The following is a 25,092-nucleotide window of genomic DNA, read 5'->3' on the forward strand; positions in this document are numbered from 1 at the left end:
TTTATCAAGATAATCCTGACAAATGTTGATAGAAATCTTCAGAACAACTGCCAACTCTTAAAAGATTTTTATTGTTTTTTTCCCAATAAGTACATTTGTTTCAAAGTGATACCAGCAGAACAAAACTCAAAATAAATAAAACACTGGTAGGAAGGAGGGGGAGGGGGGGGGAAAGCAAATTAGCTCACTTTATGCTCAATTTAAAAAAAGCAACGAACAGAGGATGAACTCTGAACATATTCTCTCTGTTCAACTTGTGTTTCTTCCACTTCCTTTCAGATTGACCAGCAAACCTTGTGTAAAACTCTGCACCGCTTATCGTATTTACATGTAACAAACAGAAACAAGTGACAAAGCCTGGAATGCTGGGAATCATTACAAAAGTGAGATAACTGTAGGTACACGTACAGCTGGAGGAACATAGGCCACTGGTAGAGAGAGGGTCCATTCATTTACATCAGGAAGCACCTAGTTGCTTACAACAGAGTGGTAACAACTGACAACAGCTTCATATAAACCTTTGCCCAAAGACAGATATATGGCACAGTAAGAAAAGTTTCATTTGAACTAGCTAAACTGAATCTCTTACAATGATGAGTTTTTTTTTCCTTTCTTTTCTTTCATGAGATATCACATGATAGCTTGCAGCAAGAGAAAGGCCGTCTTGCAAAAAATTCAGTGCCACACTCAGGAAACATCTGGAGAAAAGGAGAGATGAAATAAAATATAGAAGCCAGACTTGTTAGTTTAAACTTCAAAGGCAGAGCTCAAACTGAGATCCAAAACTCTTGAACTCGCAGTATGCCAGTGACAATGGAATGTGGAAATAATTGCAGAAAAAGAGAAGGGAAACTCACAGCTCGCAGGTTGCTCTCCGAATCGTCGCATTAACTGATCATGTGTGAACTTCACAAACGTATCATATTGTTCTGAAATACACGGAACAAGAAATCCGTTGTTATTGTTCCTGCCTACTGGTTACGCCTAAAGGAAAACGTGGATTATATTAGTGGAATTTGTCTGAAAATTGTCGACAATTTGCCTATTTATTTTTTACTTCAAACCAGCAATTCAAGACATTAATGCAGGTTTTTATAACCTAAACGATCAGTTCTTGGCAGTGAAAATAATGCATGCAGAAAATATATGCACATAAATCGATTGGCAGAAAGATGATCAAAAACTATTCTGATGATCAACTACTGTTAAAATTATGTACCAAGAAAAAAAGGAAAACATTTGCAGGTTTTATCTTTTAAACTGTTCACATTTGCCGTCTTTCTCTGTATTATGCTCATGGACTTTGAATATCTGAAGGTGTGGAATGTTGTTTGATTTTTGTGTACCAACCAGCCAATTTTGAAGTCATGGTCTCCTCGTACTCCTCCCGGACTTTATCTTCCCTTTCTTTCAGCAGGCGTTCACAGATCATCCCCACTTGTCTAAGGGTGAATAGTGGCTGTTCTTTTCTAGTCGGAGAGACCCCTCCAGAGGATGTTCCTGCGTAAATCAAACAAAAAATTTCTGAATCATGATGTAGGTGGTGTTTTGTAATTGTCTGAGATTTAACATCACAGTTGGTCTCAGTCTGTCCTACAGAGACTGTGGTCATTCACTAACCTGGCATGCTGGAAACATTCATAGTAGACGACTGGGATGGGGATTCTGGAGAATAGCAGCACTCTGACTGTTGGTAGCCTCCATCTAGATGCTTCCTCTTCTGAATGCGTTTGTATTCCTGTTTGATGCTGTTGAGGATTTGTTCTAGAGGGTCAAAAGAAAGCAAGAAAAGGGGGAAAAAAAGGTTATTCAGTAAAGTCTAAACAGCAGTCTCATTGAGTACGTCTACTAATATTTGTTTTCTGGCTTGTCATAGCGAGGCTCAACATGTTGCTAATACCCCTCAGGTCTCTGGCTGATCAACAAGCAGGCTAACTTAGCCACTTTCAGTAAACATTACCTGCACTAAGTCTGGACGACGATTCCCCAAATGGCGAGGGCTCCATGCTAAGGTACTTTCTAGGGGATGAGGACGACGGGGACACGGGAATGCATCGTCGTCTTTTGGGGGAGGTAGGGTTCATTAGCGGATCGAAATCCATGGTCCTCTTCAGGGTGGCTCCACACGCCATGACTTCAGTTTGATAAAGGGAGGGGAGAGGAGGGGGTTCAAAATACCGAAACAAGTAATGACAGTAATGAAGCGATAACATCAGTTACTTTGACTAACTGCTAGCCGTCGTTATTCTTTAACATGCCTCGCTAATTGCAGAGTGAATTGTTCTGCTAACGACAATTTCCTTTGACGACGCACACATGCTAAACATACTGCGCAGTTCAGGCTTTAAATATTGGCTAGCAAGCTAACGTTAGCTGTGCTTGCTAGCCAATAATCAAAAAGAAAACAAAGCTAACGTTAGCTCTGGCTGCCACTGGCAGCAGAATATATTGTGGTGTACATTTGGATAAAAACTGTTTTTGTTTTACCTTTTGGGGGAGAACTCGATCTGTCCAACTGCGTTCACCAACTCGTGTTGTTGTAAAAGTTGCTTCCCAAAAGTTGAAGTGACGATCAGCCAGCTGCAGGCCAACTGTTAGATAGAGGGGCTAGCTAACGCAACTTAGCTGCCTGTTTGTGATAGAGGCTGTCGGCTTCTCCGGCTCCTGACGTCACGTTTGAAATACACACTTTGGCATGCCGGGTAATGTAGTGAAACACTTTAAGTTAAACTTGCTGTTCTATTGTAATATTTATTTCATGAAATTTCTTTATGCCTATTTAATAGAATAACTAATAAAATAATTTCTTTATACCTATTAATAGATATTTTTTAATAAAATTTGGAATGCCACCATCCGTGATGCTGTGGCAATATTATTTATGGTAATAAAGCATAATGAATTGAGAAATCGTGACGAGCGTTAAAAAGGCTGGTGTGTCGTAAAAATATAGTCTAAATCGTCTGAAATTATATATTTTTTATGTAGTTTGGTTACATTTCACCATCATTTTGTTGTTTGATGAACTTCATCATTGAGATCAGTCAAAGCCACATAATAAAGACTGTTTCTAATTGTCTCCACAAGGAGGCAGTATTATACAAAAAAACACACACACACACACACAGGCAGTACCGCGTGCACTCTGAACCAGTGACTTCTTAAAGTCTGAAGAGGTTTCTAACTGAGCATTATTGCCAAGCCAGCCAGCCAATACATAACACTAGATGAATAAAATGTTTAGATTTAAAGGAAAGTTGTGTTTGGCTGACTTAATTACTGACAAATTTTTTTCTTTTTTTCTTACAAAGACTGGACATAGTCATCTATTAAAGACCAGAAGTGATCAGGTTAAAGTGGTCAGAACTCCCCAAAGAAACTACCAGATATGAAAGAAGTACTCAGATCTCTTACTTGTACAATGCCACAGTGTATTAATATTTTGTTGTAAAACCTTTGGTTTGGTATCCTAAGTACCAAAAGTAAAGTTCTTATTATGCAGAATGACAGATCAGGGTAAATCAGAGGATATGGTACCTCAAGAAGTATGATATATATGAGCATATTGCTTGTTTTTAGATTTTGTAAACTGATTTTATTATTGCCAAGTATTTTAAATTCAATGAGCGAAGATTTTATAGGTTTGTTATATTTCTTTGCTATTTTATAGAGTTTATCTGTGTGGCATTGTGAATGTCCCCTCAGGGATAAGCAAAGCTTTATCTTGATTTAAAACATTACATCATGATTTATATAAAGTTATATACATTTAGTGTAGAACTTGTGCAGAGTAGCCAGGAACTAAATTTAGCAAATAAATGGAGTGGAGTAAAAACTGCAATATTTGCCCCTGAACTGTAGTAGTAGTAGTATAAAGCTGGAGAAAGGGGATATGCTGAGGAAAAGTATAAGTAGATTGTACTTTTCTACATTGTGTGAGTAAATGTTATGGGTTGCTTTTCACTGCCAAAGACTACAGCCTGTAATGAGGAGTCATTAGACATTTTTAGGGGGGCACAAGCTTAATTGTTGGGAAGAACAGCCAAAAACAGTCACACACACTAACATAAATTTGTTACCTTTAAATAAATAATACACATCCAGTGTAAGCTGATTTCATCCTTTTATTGAAAAAAGATACCAGGTATGTTGACAAAATTATATGATAAAAATAGACAAATTTCACATATTTTTTTCAGCACGGCCTTGCGTTTACACACTGTTATTGGACAAAATGGCACAATGGATGCTTCACAGAAAAATGGCAGTATAGCTTCGCACGTAATGCTGTCACTGTTGTATATGCACACCTGTCAAAAGCAGCACTATAATATTCCCAGATCACTACAGACAAATGTTTCGATTTGATCAGAAAGCCACTCATATCATTTCAAAGTAGAACCCACCATTTTGCTCTGGAAAATAAATAAATAAATATAAAGGGCAGAAGTATATAAAATGGAACAACTGCCAAATGTCACAATATCATGGTCTTACAAAATCAACAGTCATTTTGAAATCACTAATGAGTTGCAAATTTTACTTTACAAGCAGGGTTCTCTCATTTAAAACTGACGTTTTGCGTGAAGGTAGACACAGTTACACCTTGCATCACGGCCACAATATTGCTATATGATATAATATTTTAAAAATGAAGAGACTAAAGTAAAAGCCACTTTTTTTGTCCTTAAAGCTGAAATATGCTATAATTTCTGCACATTCACACTACAGCAAAGATGACAAAGCATAATATTGTCTTTGTAACAGTTGTTGTAGAGAAAACAAAAATGCCCTGGCTCTTAGAAATGCAACAATATCTTTTTAATTTAGATTCAAAGATTCTCCTAGTCAGTCAGTCTTGTGCAACCCATTCCTCAATAACAGAATAAAGCAGTTTCAGAGCCTTCACACTCCACCACACACAGCACAATGGCATTATATTACAGATTTCAGCATAAAAAAGACAACAGAAACTCGTTTTTCATTTACTCAAGTAATTTTTTTGGCACATTTCACAGTCACAGAGCAGTGGACTAAAAGGATGGGAGCTATTCTACACTAATTGACTTCACAGTTGAACCAGAGCGGGGCAGCCTGTCTTTTAGACCGGATCTGCAGTAGAACTCTCAGTCACCCCTGAAACAGTAACCTGGGCTACTTTTATTCGAGTCTTTCCGCATCTCTCCCCGCCTCCATCCTTCCCCGCCCTGTCTGCTGTGGCTCTCACACTCCTGCTGTTCCAGTCACTCTCAGCACTGTTGTCCAGAGGCTGCGTCGCTGCCCGGCACATATGGCAGATGTTAAGGAAGGCCCTGCGCAGGTCCTTGCTCCTCATGGCGTAGATCACAGGGTTGACGGTGGAGTTGAGCAGACAGAGCATGCTGCAGAAGGCAAAAATAGTTTTGATGAAGTCGTTCACCTTCCCGAAGAGGTCGTAAACCATGATGGTTAGGAGAGGGCCCCAGCAGATGATGAGGGCCACCAGAATCAGGACCAGGGTTTTAGCCAGACGCAGGTCCATCCGGGCCTGCTCGGGCCTCACCGTCTGCACTTTAGTCCCCTCTGCAGTGTAGACGATCACACTCCTCTGGGAGGTGCGGCTCAGCATGCGGACGGCGTGGTGGTGGGACTTCCAGAGGATGAACATGTAGGCGTAGATGATGAACAAGACCAAGATGCTCGTCATCCCAATCCAGAACATCAGGTACTTCTGGTCAATCAGAGGGAAAATGTCAGAGCAGACGGTCCCGAGACGCTTGCAGTTCCATCCCAGCAGCGGCAGCAGTGAGACGACGATGGAGATGGTCCACATCAAACTGAAGGCGATGACCGCTTTGGTTTTTGTGACGATGCGCTTGTACGCCAGAGGCCTGTGGATGGAGATGTAGCGGTCGATCGCAGTGAGGAACAAGCTGCCCACAGATGCCGTGAAGGAGGCGATGACCCCGGCCAACTTGAAGAGGAAAACCTCAGGGGTGTCCTTTCTGTGGAGGACATGAAAGTCCAGGAAGCTGTACACAAAAATGATGCTTCCAATGAGATCAGCCACAGCCAGGCTGCCTATAAAGTGGTAGGAAGGCCGTGATCGAAGTGTCTGGGAGTGTAGGATTACACACAGCACCATGAGGTTCTCCAGCACTGTAAATGTCCCCAAAGTGAGTGCCAAGATGGCGACCGCGAGCTGCTGACCAGGAGTGAGGATCATAAAACACTCCATGTTGTCCTCAAAGTTCTCCCCACACTGCGCCGCCCCTCCACTCTCCACAGCGGTGACGTTTGCCGCTATGAAGTCTGACATGTTGGTGGGAAAAATGGGAGCGAGGGCGCTGTAAATGATCTCCTTATTTCCAGGGAAGGAGCTGCTGATCGAGGCGGAGTGAGGCTTCTCAAAGTGGAATCCATCTTTGCTCGGGCTCGAGTTGACGGAGGGGTCGTCGTCGATGGCGTCATTGGAGCCGAGGTACTTGACACCTGTTGTTAAGGTGCTGATGGTGGTGCCTGCTATCCTGTGCAAAGCCAGCTTCATGGCTGGTTTGTGGCTGCAGTGATGCTCAGTGGAGAGGCGTGAGGTGTAACAGCATTAAACGCAAGCAAAAGGGTACCTATAAAGAGAAAAAGCACAGGTTTTTTTCTATGAAGAATGAAAAAAATTATCTAAAAAAGTACACCATGTTCCATCTACATTAAATGAAAAAAATCACACCCATTACATGAAATAGTATCAATATTTATTTATGATTAATATAGCAGAAATACATTTGTTGCTGGGAGATACTGGGGGAATCTGTGCATCAACCAGCTGACTCTAGAACAGATGCATCCCAGACAATAGTGGGAAACTGAACAGTTGATGACAAACCTGTGCAGCCTCAGGGGAAATCATTGCATTAAGTATGTAGGACATCCAGGGCTTACTTATTAATTAAACAAGGTCATTAAGAATTAAGCTTTTTTTTTGCCACTAATCACTGGATTAATTAGGCATCAAGGGAGACACATAATAAAGAGTGAACATATCTGTCCAATGACCCATGTGCATTGAGATGCCAGTGATGATAGCATTAATTATTAACAGTCAAGTTTGGAAAAAGACGTTTTGTGGAGCGGGAAAACATTAATAATAGTGGCAAAGGGGCAAACTAGAAGCGAAAATTTAGTAATGAGAATTTGTAAAAATATTTTTAAATTGTATTTTTAAAGAAAGGGAAAACACATACCTTGATTTCCTCCTGCACCGATCCATGACTCAAAAAATAATAAAAATCAAGAGTGGTTTTGTCGTCTTCACTCTTCCCAAAACAGTTGCAGTAACTCCAGGGGTGGGGGGAAAAAGCTCAGGAAGTAAGAGTGGAAATTACAGTAGTTGTTGTTTTGATAATTTACCGGAGAAATAAGGCGGTGCTGCCTCCCCAGATACTGTCAGTGTCAGATACAGTAGCGGCAGCAGCAGCCGGTGGGGTGTGTGTTGGAGGCAGCGGGCGGTTATAAGGCTCCGCTTTGTGCGCCTGCTGGTCACGTGGTCTGAGGTGTTTGAGCGCATTCGTGAGCATCATCCGCGCGCACATACGCGCGCGCGCGCGCGCACACACACACACACACACACACACACACACACCTATTTCTGCAGGAACAAAGCATCTGCTGCAGGCTACACACACGCACGAACCTCAGCTGCGTTTAGTTTAGTTGAGCTCTGCTTCCTCGTTGCTCATCAAGCCTGCCAGTGTTATGTGTAAAAAAAAATAATAATAGAAGAAGCACATAAAAATTCAGTGATTTTAAACACTTTTTTTTAAACAACTGGAGTCTCTAGAGGCTCCAGATGAAGTGATGTGTTAATTTTCAGGAGGTGTTCGAAATCGTGCTTGTAAATAAATATCAAAACAGTTGCTCTTTTCATTTACATACTGCTATTTTAATATTTTTGTATTTCCTCATTCGCTGTGTATTTTTATTGTGAGCAATGACACTTTATAGTGCATTTTTTCCTATTTAGTATTTTTTAAAATTCATAGCATATTATGTACTTTATATCTTTTGCATCTTAGCTTATTTTTCTGTTATATTTAGATTTATATTATATTTAACATCCTAAGATCTGGCTTTTTTCCCCCAAAAAGAGCGTATTGTTCATAATGATGACAGCAATAAAAATAACAATAGCAATATAAATACAATATTAATACCATATAAATAAAATAAAATGTAATGTTTGACCTTTTACACTGTATTTAAATTGGAAAAAAAACGTGTCATTTTAAAGATATTCCATGTTAATTGAAAATTGCATGAATAATATGGACTGAAAAATGGTAAATTATTTTTATGCTGTTTACTTTTTTCAGGTTACCCCTCAGTTTGTTGAATTACAGATTCAAATTATGCTAATTTACATATTAACCATTACAAACAAAAAATGATGAATGCGTTTTTTATCCGTGTTTTTCAGATTTTCCTTTGTTTGTTAAATTGCGAAAATATCTAGTAAAATCAAAGAAAAAATATGTTCAGTATAATCTTATTTAAGGCCAAAACTACAGATAATTAGCCAAGCCGTGCTTGACAACCCACGGCAATGAATTTAATTCTCTGCCAGGGTCGGTCTAGTTACCCTCGGTAAGCCTCGAGGTTGGATGCTCCTAAAATTGGCTGACGAATCACCATGAAGTGTAGAGTCAGAAGGCGGGCGTAACTAAGTGACGACAGAGGTACGACGATTCTGACAGAAACAACCGGAAACAACTAGCCTAGCCGCGCTAGACAACCAACGGCAACGAATTTAATTCTCTGCCAGGGTCGACAACAAAAATGACAACAGTCGTTGAGCTCCATTAGCACCGTCTCTGAATAATCTTTCTGTTAACATGTCTGTAATATACTTGAGCTTCACCCATTGACTGTATAAATAAGGCTTCACCGAACTACTGCATCCTCTGATTCCTGCGCTCTAGGAACTCCGTCAGCCTATTCATTGCACCGATTGGTTGTATACCTACCCAATTGCTGCAGAGTGATTTGAAAGACAACCTTTTAGCCCGCCTCCCTCCCTGTTGAGAGTTCTAGACCCTTGCATCTTCAGACCTGGGTCTAGCGCGGCTAGGCTAACAGATAATGTCCACATAAAAAAATCTTTATTTTTATGATTGTGTTTATTTAGAACATTTCAGCACAAAATTACACTATTTTCAATGTATATAAATCAACAATGAAAATCCTTTTACAGATGTTTCTTGTTTTTCAAGGAATAATTTCTTATAATAAAATTAAAAATGGAAAATCATTTTTTACATTGTTATTGTACAGATTTTCTCTCAGTTGTTGATTTTCATATAAATTTGAGAAAGAAGGCATTAATTTACATAGTGACTGAAAAGTGCATCAATATTATTCATATATCACAACAGAACAATAATCCTCAGAGAGCATTGTTGAGATACTTGAGGGTTTCCTTATTACACTGAACATCAATATAAATGCAGCATGTAATATTTTGTAAAATTCTATCCATACTTTTTAACATAGGGGAATGGGTGTTGGTTGTTTCAGCACTTAGCAGAGTATATGCTATGAAATGATCAAGTATGCACTGTAATGGTCAGACGGAGAGTGGGGTCATAGACCAGAAAACACAAACCAGTTATCGATGTTGGCAGACTGAAAGTTGTTCCACTCTTCCTGAAGGCCTTGGCAAAGTTGGCGGAAATCCTGGGAGACAGGATCAAGTTGTCGGACATGTCCATCCAGAGCTGTCTGAAACTATTTCTTAGAAAATGGGAGAGTTGAGGAGATCCAAGTGCTGGATTACAGCCTCAACTCGCTGACCAGTTTTTGTCATTGTCTGGTCACCTATGGCATTGTGTTATTTGAATAAAGCTGCATTTTAACATGGATTTTAATTGTCATCGACCAAAGGAGTGTTTCTGTGTTCTGTTCACACTTATCTGATCATTCTCCTTTAAATCCACATCTGACGAGGCTTTGGATTATCTCAGAATTTGTCACCATTAGATAAGCTTGAGCAGCTTCAGTGCAGATTGACATTGATTCTCTGGAACTTTCCTGGAGGGGTGAAGCACCATTCTTCCAGAAGATGTTCTCTCATTTGTTGTTTTGATGATGGTGGTGGAGAGCGCTGTCTAACACGTCCCGCAGGTGTTCAGCTGGGTTGGGATTTTCTTATTCGATAGCATCACATCATTTTCATGTTCTATTCAGTGGCCCCTTGTAAAGCATGGATGGGGGCTTTTTTATCCCTGGAAGAGACCTCCAGTGTTATAGGATGGGACAAAGGTGATCATTTAGAAAAATGCTGTAATGATTTGCAGTGACCCTTTCTTGTCAGGGGACAAGTAGATGCAAATGAAGGCACCAAAATGCCCCCCACAGTGTAGCAGAGGCAATGCATTCAGACCTGCACTGTTCTCTTTCTGTACATCACAAATGCATTTCCTCATTTACGGAGACTATGATGAAAGAGACCTCATCTGATAATGTTAGTTTTTATCCATCTGTGTAGCAGTGCCTGGAGTTTCTGCACCACTGAACTTGCAAATGTGCATTCATCTTTGTAATGAGGGTTTTTACGCACTGCAACTCTTCTGTAATATCCCTCCCTAAATTTTGACAGCGCGTTCTTGCTGACAGTCTGATCACGTCCTGCACTAACATTCTCACCCACCTGAGGAAAGGTTGCTTTTTTCTCACTAATGCACAGGCATCATCAAGTATACACAGTCGACCACAATTTCCAGTCCTGTTGTCTGACGTCTTTCCCATAGATCTACATGAAGACACCAGCTCTTCTTCATTTCTTTGATTTATTTATGTGGACATCATACATTAATCAACAACATGTTTTTCTGTAAATGTGCCAGGATTAGCCAGGTGACTACTGTAATGTTCAACTGCAGCCATTTGGCAAGATGGTAAGAACTGCTGAAGTAGTAAACTATAGAAACAGACACAAGTTGCCACAAAGGAAAGCAGCAACCACAAACCATGCCACGTGATGCAAAAGCAAGCTGCAAAACTTGGGTACCATAGTGGCAACAACCACAGTTTCCGTATGTCTTGGTATGGCTGTACAAGTAGCAGGAAACACTGTCAAGCCAAATTAACCACAAGCGTTATGGTGATATATAATTCAGACAACAGTTTGCTGAACATGTGAGATCTTTAATTTAAAACATTAGTATGTATCATCATCAGTGATGTGCTATTTCAGTTAAAAATGTTCACATGTGACTGTGGAAAAGCCAAGCCTTAAGATGTTGAGTGAAGATATGAGGATTACATGGTTGCCTTTCAGAGCTGATCATCTTCTTCAAATCAATCTGCGTAATGAAAGTCATAAGTGGTTGAGAAGCCTGATCTTTCAGGATCTTCAGCATTGGCCAAGCATCAGAGTATTTTCCCAGCTGTTTGGGTTTTTGTCGAGCACTTTGAGGACCTGTTTGTACAGAGAGAGAAAATCAGCATCCAGCTTGTCATACAGAATATTAAGTGGAGCGTGACCATTGTGTACAAACATAATTTTACTGCTGCGATTGTTAAAAAGTTGCTTGTATCTCTGACGTTTGCCAAGTTGAATGTAGTTATTTACATTACTTTATTCTCTTTTTTAAATGAAGGATAAGATACAATCAAGAATGGTATCATGACATTTAGGTTGGACACTGTTTGGATCATCAATGCAAACACACAGCAACTGAAGCTGAGATGGTATCCAGGGTAGACAGACAGCAAATTTAGGTGAGTCTGAATCTATATGTGTGGTATTGAAGACTTTAGTCCCTATTGTTAATGAAACCCTATTCAGTTGAACAGCCATTGTGCCTGAAGCTCCTGCCATCAGTGCCCAAGGGCTCTTTGAAGGTCACTTAAATCTCTTCCTCTTGTCATCTTAATAGAAAATCCGAAACAACCGGGCCGGGTCAGCATTTTCACATGTTCCACAGAGCTTCACTGGATGCTAACCGCTACCATCAAGTGACCTTATGTTTCTTCATTCATTTATTTCGGTTTTCCTTTAATTTGTCACCTGTCCTTAAACTAAGCAGTTCAACAAACTACAATATGAAAATGGTATGTACATGTGAATGCATTGCTAGTTTGGTATGATGAGAATTTTTACCTCTGACTCTTAAAGTACATTCTGTTCATGTTGCCTCTAATCTAACTCATTTTACATGTAAGAATCTTACTTGCAACGCAGCATTTCTACATTGTGTTCTTGTTTCTTTCACCACTGCTTTTGCGAAATGAGTGTTACCCTAATCTCGTGCAGATTTTTAAAAAAGACACATACACCGTACGTTTAGCGCTGTTTTAAAGTCACAGTGCTATCCTGTGCATTCTGAAAACCATCCACTATTTATCTATTTATTTACTGCAGTTGGAGGTCACATACACACACTATTAAAGTGCTTTTCCTGTCCTGCGCAGCTGTGCCATTATTTCCACTATGCACTCCCAGCAGAGCCAGCTCCCAAATTACATGTATCTTGTTGTGGAAAATACATGACATTTGGCGATTCAGCATCATGGGAAAACAATGAAAGACACTACGCATGATGCCAGTGCCTCCAGTTTTGGCAGAACAGATGAGGCTGAGGAGTCATCCAACTAATTACTGAACACTTGTTATGCTGAGTTTGAAGCGGATTCAAGCAGCCATTGATCACTTGTGGAAGAACAGTATATCCAATGTGCTCTTTCCATGGAGATAGTTTACAGAGTAACAGACAGTCTAAGTGAAACATCTTAGTAATGGCTGGTGATTCAGGAATCGGTTCAGATATATAGACAAAGTGACTTCCATTTTGCTGCTCGTGGGTGTTTCCCTTTTCATCAGATAAAGTTTTAATGCGAGTTTTGGCTTCCATCATCTCCCAAAGCAGAGGCCACAGTGTTGCAGTCCACATCAATCATCATAATTATCATCATTATTTCAGTGATGGAGTGAGAGATTTCAAAGACAAAGCTGTCTGTGATGACAAAAGAGTAGAAGAGCAATTTGTCAAAGCTCAATTTTTGTAAATCCTCTGCATCGGGAGGCTGCTGCTATTGTTTCATGTCCATCTGGCTTTGAGGATGAATATTGCAAGTGATTTACAGTGATTGATTTTTGCAGGATTCCACATGAAAGCACCATAATGCATCCCATTCAATATTGATCCTTCTCCATTTACAGCCAATTGTTATTTGAGAGGCTGCCTGCATTATGGAATGATTACTTTCAGTCCAGACTGTGGTAAGTCCTTCAAAACACATCCATGTACACTGGAAAACACATTAATAGTGGAGTGTATTTTTCTTATATCGGATTCCGTTCATATATTCCACAAGATCATTCTTCGGGGTAGGCTACTTATTTTATGAAATCGAAAAGCAAGAGGCAGTTGGGGATTGAAAATATAGTGGTTACACGCAGCATGTTACCAGACAAGAGTAAAAGCAGGCTGTCTGTCTCTGATGTGTTTGTTTCGAGGGGCTGGAAGATGGGAGAGTGTAGGGAGGCCAGGAAGGATGGAAGCAGGGAGGGAGGGAGGAAGGGAGGGTGGGTGAGGAGGATGAGATGCATAAATAGAGAAAGGGAGGGAGGCTGTGGCTGAACACTGACGGCTCTTAACTGTTTCCTAATCTGCCACTTCTATATTCTGTTGCTCCCCAGCTGGAGATACTTCATATTGCAGCCAAGGTGGCGCCGCAGAATGAAAGTGAATTTACGTCAAATCACTTATAAGTCCTAACAGAAAATATGATGTTTACTAAATTGACTCACGAAGCGTTTTACATATTTTCTCTGTCTCAGTCACGTGCATCCTCATTAGTCACTTCATCGAGCAATTACGTGTACCGACCTGGCTTCATTAGGCACAAATCAAACGTGTTTGTTCCACTTTTAATTGTACAAACAGCTCCACACACAGGAAACGACATCAGAAGGATAAACAAGGGCAAGTGAGGAAGTTTACGCTCATGTTCTTCTTTCTTGCGTCAGAATTTCTACGCACGCCATCCAAAATCATCATAAAAGATTGGAACTTGTTTCCTTCTATGAATAAAAAAGACATATGTTGCATGTCTTCAACAATAACAGTTTTTTTTAAGTCAGCAGTTAAATAATTGTACTAATTGAATTTATCTTGTGCAATTTAAGCAGGCTGATCAGTTGCAATGCACAATTTTCCCTTGCAGAACAGGTGGATTCGCCTTGGTGCTGAACAGACAAACAGCATAATGGTCAGTGGGTAGAATCTCCTTCATGCACCATTTAGTCATGTAAAGACCTTTTTTATCTCAGCAGAACACAGTGGTAATCACAATGACTTAGCAGGTGGTTCAGTGAATGTTCACTTGTCCAAACACCATGCAAATGAACGCCACAGGCACGGATGAATTACTCAGGCAGTAGCACAGAGCTTCAGATCACAGCTCTGCTGCACAGCCAGCGATATCTGTCATGGTTTTAAACAAAACGAGTAAAAAAAATACCTACAGTAGCAGCCTTGCGGCCTCACTGGAGATCTCTTCTAAGTGTATGTCACCTTCCTGAACTGAAGATGCAGTCACAGGATGCTGTTGAAGCTCCAGCCCTGTGAAAGAGCAAGGGTATCATCTGGAATCAAGTTGCGGTGCTGCTGCCTGATCCGCAGCCAGAGAACCAGTCATTTTCATTTCGCCCAGCTGCAGAGCTTCACATACTGACGACAAACCCAAATGGGCTTGACTGCCATGACACCAGCAGTCACTTTACCTGCAATCACATGGTCCTGTTCTGTCAGGAAAGAGAGGAGTTGTGAAATTGAATTTTTATTTTTAGCGCTTTTACCGTCCTCATTTCCAACACAGATTTCCTGCTGAATATGTGTGGGCTTTTTCAAAGTCTTACTTTATGTCAGGTGATGGAAAAAGTGCTTAAATCTGGGTGCAGTAACTAATCTTGTGGCCAAGAGGGGCTTATGAACACAACAGTGACTTGATATTAAGCTTTAAGTTCAGACTTGTTAGAAAACAGTTGCCAGCTGTGACACTCAAGCCAGTCAGCCTGCTAAATAACGTGCTAAATAGTCAAATGTGTATGTAAAATATTAATGAAAATGACTCTAAATCCTTCCTGCATTATAATAGTTGAACGCCACATGTCTGGTTTACATTCTCGGTATACAGCAGACGCCGTAAAATACTGTAATGTAAAACAGAACATGAACGCAAATGTAGATTTTGAGGGAAGCAACAAATCAAAGCTAGGCACAGCACCTGAGTAAATACATGCAGTGACTTTCCACCCCTGTTGTTTGCATAAGGAATCTCAGTGTGAGCTTCATTGCAGGGCTCCCTTGAAAGCATTTCATACCCACCACAGTGGTTATCTATTCTCATTCTGCTCTCTCCATCATGTTTATTCACCTATTCTTGGCAGCAAATCCAACAAGCAATTCCAGTGTACTCTCTTGGTTCCAAGAAGAGTTTTTCCATCTCAGAGGCACTTTGTACATCAGCTTTTAGCCTATCACGAGATTAAAAGACTCCATCACAAGTAAGCTGACATTAAAGAAGAAAAACTTCCATTGATTGTGGTGAGAGGATATTACATGCTGCAAAGACTTGAGATAAAGAAAAAATATAGCTCTGCTCTGCTACATTTGTTTGAATTTTTGCAGGAGAAAGGGTAGAGTTCAAGTCTGAAACACCATACTATCATTCTAAATGGATTTGCGGTAGGCAGTAATGAGCAGCTGGTCTTCTGATGGATATTTGTGAGTGTTGTGCCATCAATTACATGGAGCATTACTGGTGGTTGGTCAGATGTGGAATTCGAGAGAAATCATCGGCCTTAAGAAAACTAAATGGTCTAATGAAAGGGAAAAAGAAAACTCCATCTGATGCTGATAATAGTGTCTCCTATCTCCTTTTAACATTTATTCTCGCTTGAACTTTCTATTAATATCCCCCCCACTTTCAGGATTAAACATGTGCCTGACCGGGAGATATATTTAGATTCTGATGTGCAATCAATTGAGACAAACCTCTGATCCAATAACGTACAAATATTTCATTGGTCGTCCAGTGGGCTACACAGCAAGCCCCAGGAGGGTCACTGAGATAACATCACATATTGTATGCCTGGACCTTCTTAGTAAAAGGTTGGGGTGAAAGATGAACACGAGTTGCTGGTAACGTTTCTGCTGGTTTGTCAAATGGCATTTTTTTAACCACCATGACATTCCAGAATCGAGCTGCTGTCATGGTGTTTAGGAGTAAAGGTCCTCGCCTGAGTCAAACATGCAATCATACACTGAGCTCTGCAGCAGCTCTGGAGAGTGTTTGAGAACAACCATTCTTGCTGGAAATCTAGTGGTGTATTCTTTTTTTTATATTTTACCAGTAATAACCATATTTTCATATTCAGTTGAAGGCTTTACTTGCACTCTGAATTCCAAACAACAAATATCTTAATCTTAGGTAATTGTGTCTTGGTTTATTGCAACGGAGAGATGCTACTCTTTTACATAATTTGCTGATATGGCCTGTATTCCTCTCGTTTGACTGTTTCTCTTGTATTATTTTATGTGTTCAAACCAAACAGCAACCTCCAGTGATGAAAACTGAAGCCAACTTGCGAGTGCCAAAAGCAGTTCCTCAAACGACCACTGAGGCGGACTCCAAAGTGAATCAGTCCCCATAGACTCCCATGTTAAGACGTTCAGCTTTACAGCAGAAATATTTACAAAACACAAAGCGGTTTTGGTCTCTATAGCTGATTTGCCCCTTCACAACAACTATGTGGTAGTAGAACATTAAAAAAACACACCGATATTAATTTTATTAAGGCTTAAAGTTAGGGGTGTGGCCCTGTGTATATGAGGTTTATGGGTCCAAACATGTAAAATTTGTTTTTACATATAACTGCTGACCAGGACTCCCTGGAAAAAGAGATCTTGTTTATCAGTGGGACCTTACTGGCTCAAGGTTAAATAAAATAAAGTAAATACTGGAGTAGGTTCCTAGTAGTTACATGGGACTGTGCAGTCCCCCTTTGCTCCACCACCTCTGGGTAAGTACTGTGAACAGAGATTCTAGAAGAGCAAAAAAAAAAAAAAAAAGGGATGGAAAAAGATCTACTTTACTTTGTCAGGCCATGTTTTATTGCTTTTTTAAAAAAAATTCAACAAAAAAACCCCCACATCAAATCAATGGAATTCAACGCCACAACATATTAGAGCATCTCCATCCTGCTATTGATTTATGCCGACTGTGATATTGTCTTCTTTCACCTCAAGATTATCCTGCATCATGTCAGTGCAATTTATGTTCTGTGTCTAACCGTATCTAACTGAACTGCACATGCTTTAGTCTGTGCTGCATCAGGTTTTAGTAACTACATACTGCATTAAATCTATCAATTTTGGATATCTAACAAAGGGATAGCTGATGAAAACTACCCTTTTGGCTGCTACATTTACATTGACTTGAATGTTAAATTATAGATCTTGTCTCTAAATAAATACACACTTACTAAATACACTGAAATTGCAATTTTTCAATGGACATGAGCTGATGCTGACCGAAGCGTGATATCTGTGTACATCAGTAAAGTGTCAGTAAAGCAGGACATCATGGAGAATGATAGCACATAAGGACAGCTTTGATTCTAATACTTGTCAGGTAGAACTCATATCTCCCAGTCCTAAAGCTATCACAGCCATCTGGGCTGGAAAATAGATTGATGGCTACAGAGCATAAACAACCCTGCTGGCAGCCAGCCACCAGCCATCATGCTGAACTTGGCGAACGCAGATGATTCCTTCACTTTGCGCCTATAACCACCCCACTTTTTATCACCTCACAGCTTGTGGCCTATTTGACTTCAGGCTCACACGTATGTGGACTAAACTTCGAATCATCTGCGAATTATCACACTGAGACAGCACTACATTACAGAATCAGTGCAAAGTAAAGAAACTAGTCCTGGATATGTTTCTAACTTTTAGTCACGCAGCTTTCACCAGTCACCCCTGAGATGTAATCACTCCGCTACGTCTTTATAAAAATGCATATTCTATTTAAATGTAATGAATAGGTTTCTGCCTACTTGAAACTCTGTAAATTTTCCTCACTCGCTTGGTTGCTTTGCCATGTCATTTTCTTTTCTTGTTAAATTCTCAGGTATAAACACTGAAGACCTGCAGATTATTTTGCTTATGTACAAGCACAATTATCCATCTTTTTTTCTGACTGAGGAGCCTATAAAAGCTGCACCGAACCTTTGTTAGCATTTCAGGTGCATCACCATGGAGACTCTGCTGCACCACAACTGCACAAGGTCACCTGGCTTACAGTGTTTTGTTTGTCCGTGTGTGTGTGAGTCTCTGTGTGTATACATTTGTGTATATAACTCTGCAGAGACTCTGAGGCGGCACAAATGAAGTGATCCACAGTCGGTTTAATGTTAGTGTGCTTGAAAAGCAGTGGATGAACATGTTGTGCTCACGTTGTGTTAATATTTCGTGCCACCAGACTGCTTGTTCTGTGCTTACTGAAGCCGTGTACCATTTGTCCTGTTATTAAGGACTGTACAAAGCTACAGACTAACATCATCACTGGTAAAAAAAAAAATTAAAAAAAAAAACTAATTACATTGATTTGCAGTGGTTCTTCTACATTTTTTTTCTGTGCATTTTTTCTTTTTGCAGTTTACTTGAATGGAACTTTCGCTCGTACAAAAATTTATCCAAACATCTCAGAGTAAACTTTTCCTTTTTTATCTGCTGCAATTTTTTTCTGCTCTAGTTCACTTTCACTGCTCTCACAGCAGTAGGCAGTTGTTTTTTTCAGTGACAAACTACTACCTGCACCAAACTGCAAACACTAATAGTAAGCATAATGAATACTGGATTTAGCATTCACCAGATGGATAAAAAAAAATTAAAGGAGCTGCCCCATTTTCATGCTCAATGCAAACTTACATTTAAACCATACAAGGGTAATGATACTATAGGCCCGTGTTGTGCTGTTTACATCTTGCTCCTTTGGCCCCAGCTGGGGGAAAAAAAAAATCTGCTACCACAGGTTTAAGGAAGGATAAAGAACAGCCAGGCACTGTAGTCTTTGGCGACTGCTTTGGGAGTAAAGAGTCCAATCACTGGGGCTGGAGATTTAAGGAAGCAGGCTGGTGTATCTGGGCTTGACTCAAAATCAAATGCCAGCCCCATGTTCATTATAATAAATATCAACCAGGGGGTGGAAGGAATGCGCTGTGATATTCTTTGGATGGACTTGTAGGCTGGGTCGATTAGGTCTGTTTGTTTAAGTATAATGTCAATGGCTATAATCTGCTTAATAAAAGACACAGCTTGCTTGAGACTCTTTTATCATGTACGCAGTGTTAGCAAATGTTATTATTTCAGCTTCGCCTCATTGGTTTAACCCGGTTTTGGGTTAACGCAGGTTCAACGCTCATCAATCTTTCCTAAATACATGTTCAAGGAAAAGGTCAAAGGTCATGAACACCAGAGTCAGGAGATCATTGTTAAGTTTTGATTGATTAATGACGTGTCACCCGGCGGCACCTGTTCTTGCAGTGAAATCAGCATATTATCTGTTTCATTTGTGATCGGTGTCATTTCGGATACGCTGACTGTGAGGTGTCACCATCGCCTCAGGCATCATCATGAAAAATCTCAGTTTTGCATTGCCAACTGCGTGTGTGTGTGCTTGTTCATGTGCTAGTGCGTAAGAGAGCTACGTCTGTGGCATCATCGAAGGCGTCCACATTTCTTTGATGTATGAGCTCTGGGAGCTTGAGGCAGACAGGCTGATATTACATTATTAAAGCCAACAGTTTTTGACTATCATCAGTCGAAATGGAATTCATGTGAAGCCTCAATGTGGTGCTATAAATGTATGAGCAAGGATTTGTTTTCCACCCCATCTTTTGAGGTGTCATTACTGTCCAAACAGCCATCTGGTTCCGGTTCTAGGAAGCTGACTGTATATGCCTTTTATTCTCATTAAATATCACAGGCACAATGCTTTCATCTGCAAAAAAAAAGCTTCAAAAGTTCCCTTGCCTCGTCACATTTAGGCGAGGAATCTTATTATTTTTGAAGGATGCAATCATTTAGGTATTTATTTGCTTTCTGGTGCGTGGGTGGAAATGACTGTATGCGTGCTACGTCTGTTACCACTGATGATGCTCCTGTTTAAATTTTATTGATTCCCAGAGAGTTTTTTTTTTTTTCACAAACCTTCAGGGACTCCGCATCAAGAAAACACAACAAGAAAGAAACCTTTCTTAGAGAACCAAAAAATAGCCATAGTCACTGCTGTACATGCACAAAACACACAAAAGCCCAAACCAATCAGGCTTAGTGTTGAAAACAGATAAACACAGGGGAGTTGGGACTGAATGTGAAGCGATGTTTGAATGCTTAGCTTTTTTTCCACTTTGTCTCTCTTTTGTTTTCAAAGTTGTTTTACCTTGAAGCTGAAATCAGCCAAGAAATAAAGCAAAGCAGTTTGAAAACAAGCTGGAAAATGCAAAAAAATGTAGACAAGTGATGGAAAAACAAGGCACACAAGTGAAGTACAAATGTGATTTTGTGGTTCTGCGGGCCTTAACTGAGTTGGGGCTTAGAATTAAAAGCTTATCTTGGTGCCGGGGCTAGACTATTGGATGGTTAAAATTAAAAGAGTTAATCTCCTCGGGAGAATAAACATTCTTTGTGAAAGGCCATCTGTTATTTAAGGCAGAGTTTTACTGAGGGTGGCAATGGCAGAATACCAGAACAGTGTGCAAGAAAGAGTGGGTTCATCCTCTGGGTGGCATGAAGGTGTTCAGTAAATATTATGGCAATCTGCTCGTTGTATGTTGATAATTCCTATAGACAATAAATTTGAGACTTTTTGCCTTTTTTGTACAAACTATAATCCTGGTTTAGAATTTTGATATGGCATTCATGTAAAAAACTGACAAATACATTAGAATTCACCTTCTGAGGACCTTGAATATCCACAGAGATTTAAGAATAGGTCTGGACATTAAGCTGTGCAGCCATAGCTACTAAAAGTTGTGTTTGTTTGCCACTAATTTGCAACAGCAAATGCATTTTGAAGGAAACCGAATGCTGACCAGATTCCATTTTCTATTCACATAATAAGGGATTGTTGATAATTAGTGAATCCGACAAGCTGCACTAATCGCTTTTATGTAAATGCATTCACAGCAATTTAAAGTTAAGGCTTTAAGGCTGGCGGATTGAATGATGAAGCGCAACAAGACTATCGACACTGAACTTCACTCTCAAACTTTCCTTATACGTTTTTTTTTTGTTGCACAGGAGATTCAAGATGTAAACTCTGCTCTCAGAACTGAAGAAGCCTCTTGGATGGGAGGTGAAATGCCTTCAAGAGCCTAAAAGAGAAGAAGTGTAGGTGCTTTTTAACTGAAGCTCCTGGGATGTGTTCTCTTGTTTGAAAAGTCCCAGACAAGACACAGTCTCACTCACTCAGTGAAAAGGTTGCCGGTGACATAGTTCAAGCAGCAATTATGGCCAGTAGCCAGTGGCTCTTAACAACTGGCTTTGGTCAAGATGAAATATGAGGTCACATTGGGCTTAACAAGAGATTAAAGAATCAATAAAATGTTTGTAAATTTATCTGACATTCATGAGCATTCACAACAAATTATATGTGTATCTGAACAGGAGTTGCTGAGATTTTGCAGCAATGTGTTAAATAAGTGGATGAATGGAGCAAATATATGCAACATATTTGACCTAGCAACATACACTTAATGGACATTTAACACAGTGGCACATGGCAACATAGCAGATAATGGTGGTTGCTAACATACACACACAAAACACCACAACAAAAAAGAAAAATGGGGTGCATAGCAACATTTTTTCCCCTGTGGTGTTTGTGTTCAATAACATAGAGGAAAAACTGTTACAGAACAAATCAGATAAAACAAATAGAATTTAAAAGCACATAAAAAGGCACCACTGCACCCATTCTGTGATCTTGTCATAAGAAAGATAAATAGCCGCATATCCATTTGTGAAAAATAGATGAGTATTCTCACTGTGTGTTTGCATTTTCTTTTTCTTTTTTTTTTTTTAAAGCAATCGGTTACTATGGTGTTTTTTTAGAGGGATAATAATTGATTTCACAAAAGCGGGGAGCATTTTTCACAATAGACTCCATATCTGCAACCTCACATTTAATCAGGCTGTAAACAGCATCCTGTTGTGAGTAATCCTGTCTTCACATCCTGGATGATGAGTGTCTGACTGTTTGCTGAGCATGTGATACTAATCAAAGTCTTTGTGGGAATTAGCTGCAGTGGCTTTCAGTTTAATAATTGTATTATCTGTCTTGATTAAACTCTTTACCAGGAAATCTATCATAATGGAAACAGCATTATGAACAAATAAAATCACTGTATTATTGGCAAATTTCTCCTCACCTGTAATTACAAGAAAGCCCATAATTATTCATTTCCATTCCAATTTTGGATTGATAGGTTTTATAATCAATTGGTTTCTTTTTGCAACATAAACAAATTAGGAAAATTGCTAAGGCATAGAGGTTAATGAGACTTTTTTGTGCTTATTTTTCTTTCTTTCTCTCCACTGGCATTTTGGACCGCTCTACTTTTGTGACTATTTCCAGGTCTTTGAGGTTGAATTTTTCCTTTCCATCGCTCAGGTGCTCAGTTCCCGTCACAAATTCTCGATGGAATTCAGGTCATGTTTCTGGCTGGGCCGCTCCAAAATGTTCTCATTTAACCATGTTTGCCCAAGGAAAAGAGGAAAAGTTTTCTGATGTTTTCCTCCAGAATCTTAATGCGGTCCTTATCTCTGTCTTTTCTCATGGTGACATTACTTTTTCTGGCCCACAAAGTTTTAAAAAAAAACGTTAAAGGACAACATTCCCTCTGCAGTGCTTCACCCTGGAGATGCTGTTCCTGGAGTTGACTGCTCCTCTTTTCTTAGGCCGAACAACATCTTCCAACAACAACAAGTCCCTTTTATTTCATATGACCACAAAAAAATGGCAAACAAAAAACACACAAAAAGCTTCCCTCTTGGTCCAGGTGTGTCTGTCTATGAGAAGTCCTTCATGGTTGGAGTCCAGTGTCTGGTGAGATTCATCACCTTGGTGGTGATCCTTATATTCTTCTTGGTCTCTCTATCATTCTTGCCAGCACAGGAGTATCTTACAGCTTCCTCTCACATCCTTTTGACATTTTTCAACGTGAAACTCTTCTGTATTCTCTTTTGACCATTTAAAATGGTGTAGAATCTGCAGTGACTAAGCAATTTCAGGGGAAATTAATAATTTATATAGAATACTAGTAAATAGCCACAAGTTCATTGCCAATATCTTCATCTGTCGATTTAAATATAATTTTTGTATTCAAAATTAAATTTCAAGACTAGACAGTGATTAATTGTTGCCTTAAAACCCTTGGCCCACGTGTTATGATGTCCTTAGTAATTCTAGTATGGGTTAGTTTCCCATATATTTATACTTACAGTACAATATCTCCATAGGTTGTAGATGTATGTGTGTCAAGCTGTGGTCTAATAGGATACCTGAAGTGATAGGGAAATCATCAGTCTGCTGGTTCCCAATAAACATTATTGACTCATATGCATCTGACATAAATACAGAAATAGATAATTAATGTTGCCAAATGTAAAGCTACACACGTGGACAAAATTGGTTGGTACCCTCAGTTAAAGAAGGAAAAACCCACAATTCTCACTGAAATCACTTGAAACTCACAAAAGTAACAATAAATAAAAATTTATTGAAAATTAAATCATCAAAATCAGCCATCACTTTTGAATTGTTGATTAACATAATTATTTAAAAAAACAAACTAATGAAATAGGGCTGGACAAAAATGATGGTACCCATAACTTAATATTTTGTTGCACAACCTTTTGAGGCAATCACTGCAATTAAACGACTTCTGTATTTGTCAATGAGCGTTCTGGCAGCTGTCAACAGGTATTTTGGCCCACTCCTCATGAGCAAACAGCTCCAGTTGTCTCAGGTTTGATGGGTGTCTTCTCCAAATGGCATGTTTCAGCTCCTTCCACATATGTTCAATGGGATTCAGATCTGGGCTCATAGAAGGCCACTTTAGAATAGTCCAACGCTTTCTCTCAGCCATTCTTGGGTGTTTTTGGCTGTGTGTTTTGGATCGTTGTCCTGTTGGAAGACCCATGACCTGCGACTGAGACCAAGCTTTCTGACACTAGGCAGCACATTTCTCTCCAGAATGCCTTGATAGTCTTCAGATTTCATCGTACCTTGCACACTTTCAAGACACCCTGTGCCAGATGCAGCAAAGCAGCCCCAAAACATTACTGAGCCTCCTCCATGTTTCACCGTAGGGACAGTGTTCTTTTCTTCGTATGCTTGGTTTTTGGAGTCTATGAACATAGAGTTGATGTGCCTTACCAAAAGCTCCAGTTTGGTCTCATCTGTCCAAAGGACATTCTCCAGAAGCTTTGTGGCTTGTCAACATGCATTTTTGCAAATTCCAGTCTGGCTTTTTTATGAGTTTTTTCAGCAGTGGTGTCCTCCTTGGTCGTCTCCCATGAGTCCACTTTGGCTCAAACAACGACGAATGGTGCGATCTGACACTGATGTACCTTGGCCTTGGAGTTCACCTTTAATTTCTTTGGAGGTTGCTCTGGGCTCTTTGGATACAATTCCAACGATCCGTCTCTTCAATTGTCATCAATTTTCCTCTTGCGGCCACGTCCAGGGAGGTTGGCTACTGTCCCGTGGGTCTTGAACTTCTGAATAATATGAGCCACTGTTGTCACAGGAACTTCAAGCTGTTAGAGATGGTCTTATAGCCTTTACCTTTAAGATGTTTGTCTATAATTTTTTCGGATGTCCTGGGACAATTCTCTCCTTCGCTTTCTGTTGTCCATGTTCAGTGTGGTACACACCTTTTCACCAAACAGCAGGGTGACTACTTGTCTCCCTTTAAATAGGCAGACTGACTGATTATGAGTTTGGAAACACCTGTGATGTCAATTAAATGACACACCTGAGTTA

The 25,092-nt window shown here is 39.8% G+C and overlaps 2 protein-coding genes across 2 annotated transcripts; both read right to left on the reverse strand.

The window, feature by feature from the left end:
* Window positions 1-52: 52 nt before the first annotated feature.
* On the reverse strand, window positions 53-2,662 carry LOC110953266 (akirin-2-like). Its single transcript, XM_022197184.2, has 6 exons — window positions 2,488-2,662; window positions 1,961-2,134; window positions 1,621-1,764; window positions 1,351-1,500; window positions 858-929; window positions 53-698 (listed from the first exon to the last, which is right to left on the reverse strand). Exons 2-6 carry the CDS (start codon window positions 2,130-2,132, stop codon window positions 688-690), a joined length of 549 nt encoding a protein of 182 aa, XP_022052876.1. The 5' UTR covers window positions 2,133-2,134; window positions 2,488-2,662; the 3' UTR covers window positions 53-687.
* A 1,444-nt stretch (window positions 2,663-4,106) lies between these two features.
* On the reverse strand, window positions 4,107-7,499 carry LOC110953256 (cannabinoid receptor type 1B-like). The gene is made up of 2 exons (XM_022197172.2): window positions 7,218-7,499; window positions 4,107-6,602 (listed from the first exon to the last, which is right to left on the reverse strand). Exon 2 carries the CDS (start codon window positions 6,524-6,526, stop codon window positions 5,102-5,104), a length of 1,425 nt encoding a protein of 474 aa, XP_022052864.2. The 5' UTR covers window positions 6,527-6,602; window positions 7,218-7,499; the 3' UTR covers window positions 4,107-5,101.
* Between the last annotated feature and the right edge of the window lie 17,593 nt (window positions 7,500-25,092).

The sequence above is a fragment of the Acanthochromis polyacanthus genome, chromosome 1 (assembly GCF_021347895.1).
Source record: "Acanthochromis polyacanthus isolate Apoly-LR-REF ecotype Palm Island chromosome 1, KAUST_Apoly_ChrSc, whole genome shotgun sequence".
Lineage (NCBI taxonomy): Eukaryota > Metazoa > Chordata > Actinopteri > Pomacentridae > Acanthochromis > Acanthochromis polyacanthus.

What these genes read in the sequence shown, in the direction of transcription:
- LOC110953266 (XM_022197184.2), bottom strand. Translation starts at nt 2,132, where the DNA reads ATGGCGTGTGGAGCCACCCTGAAGAGGACCATGGATTTCGATCCGCTA. An exon ending in GTCGTCCAGACTTAGTGCAG is followed by an intron (nt 1,765 to 1,960) that starts GTAATGTTTACT and finishes TTGACCCTCTAG; the next exon opens with AACAAATCCTCAACAGCATC. An exon ending in CATGACTTCAAAATTGGCTG is followed by an intron (nt 930 to 1,350) that starts GTTGGTACACAA and finishes CGTGTATTTCAG; the next exon opens with AACAATATGATACGTTTGTG.
- LOC110953256 (XM_022197172.2), bottom strand. Translation starts at nt 6,526, where the DNA reads ATGAAGCTGGCTTTGCACAGGATAGCAGGCACCACCATCAGCACCTTA.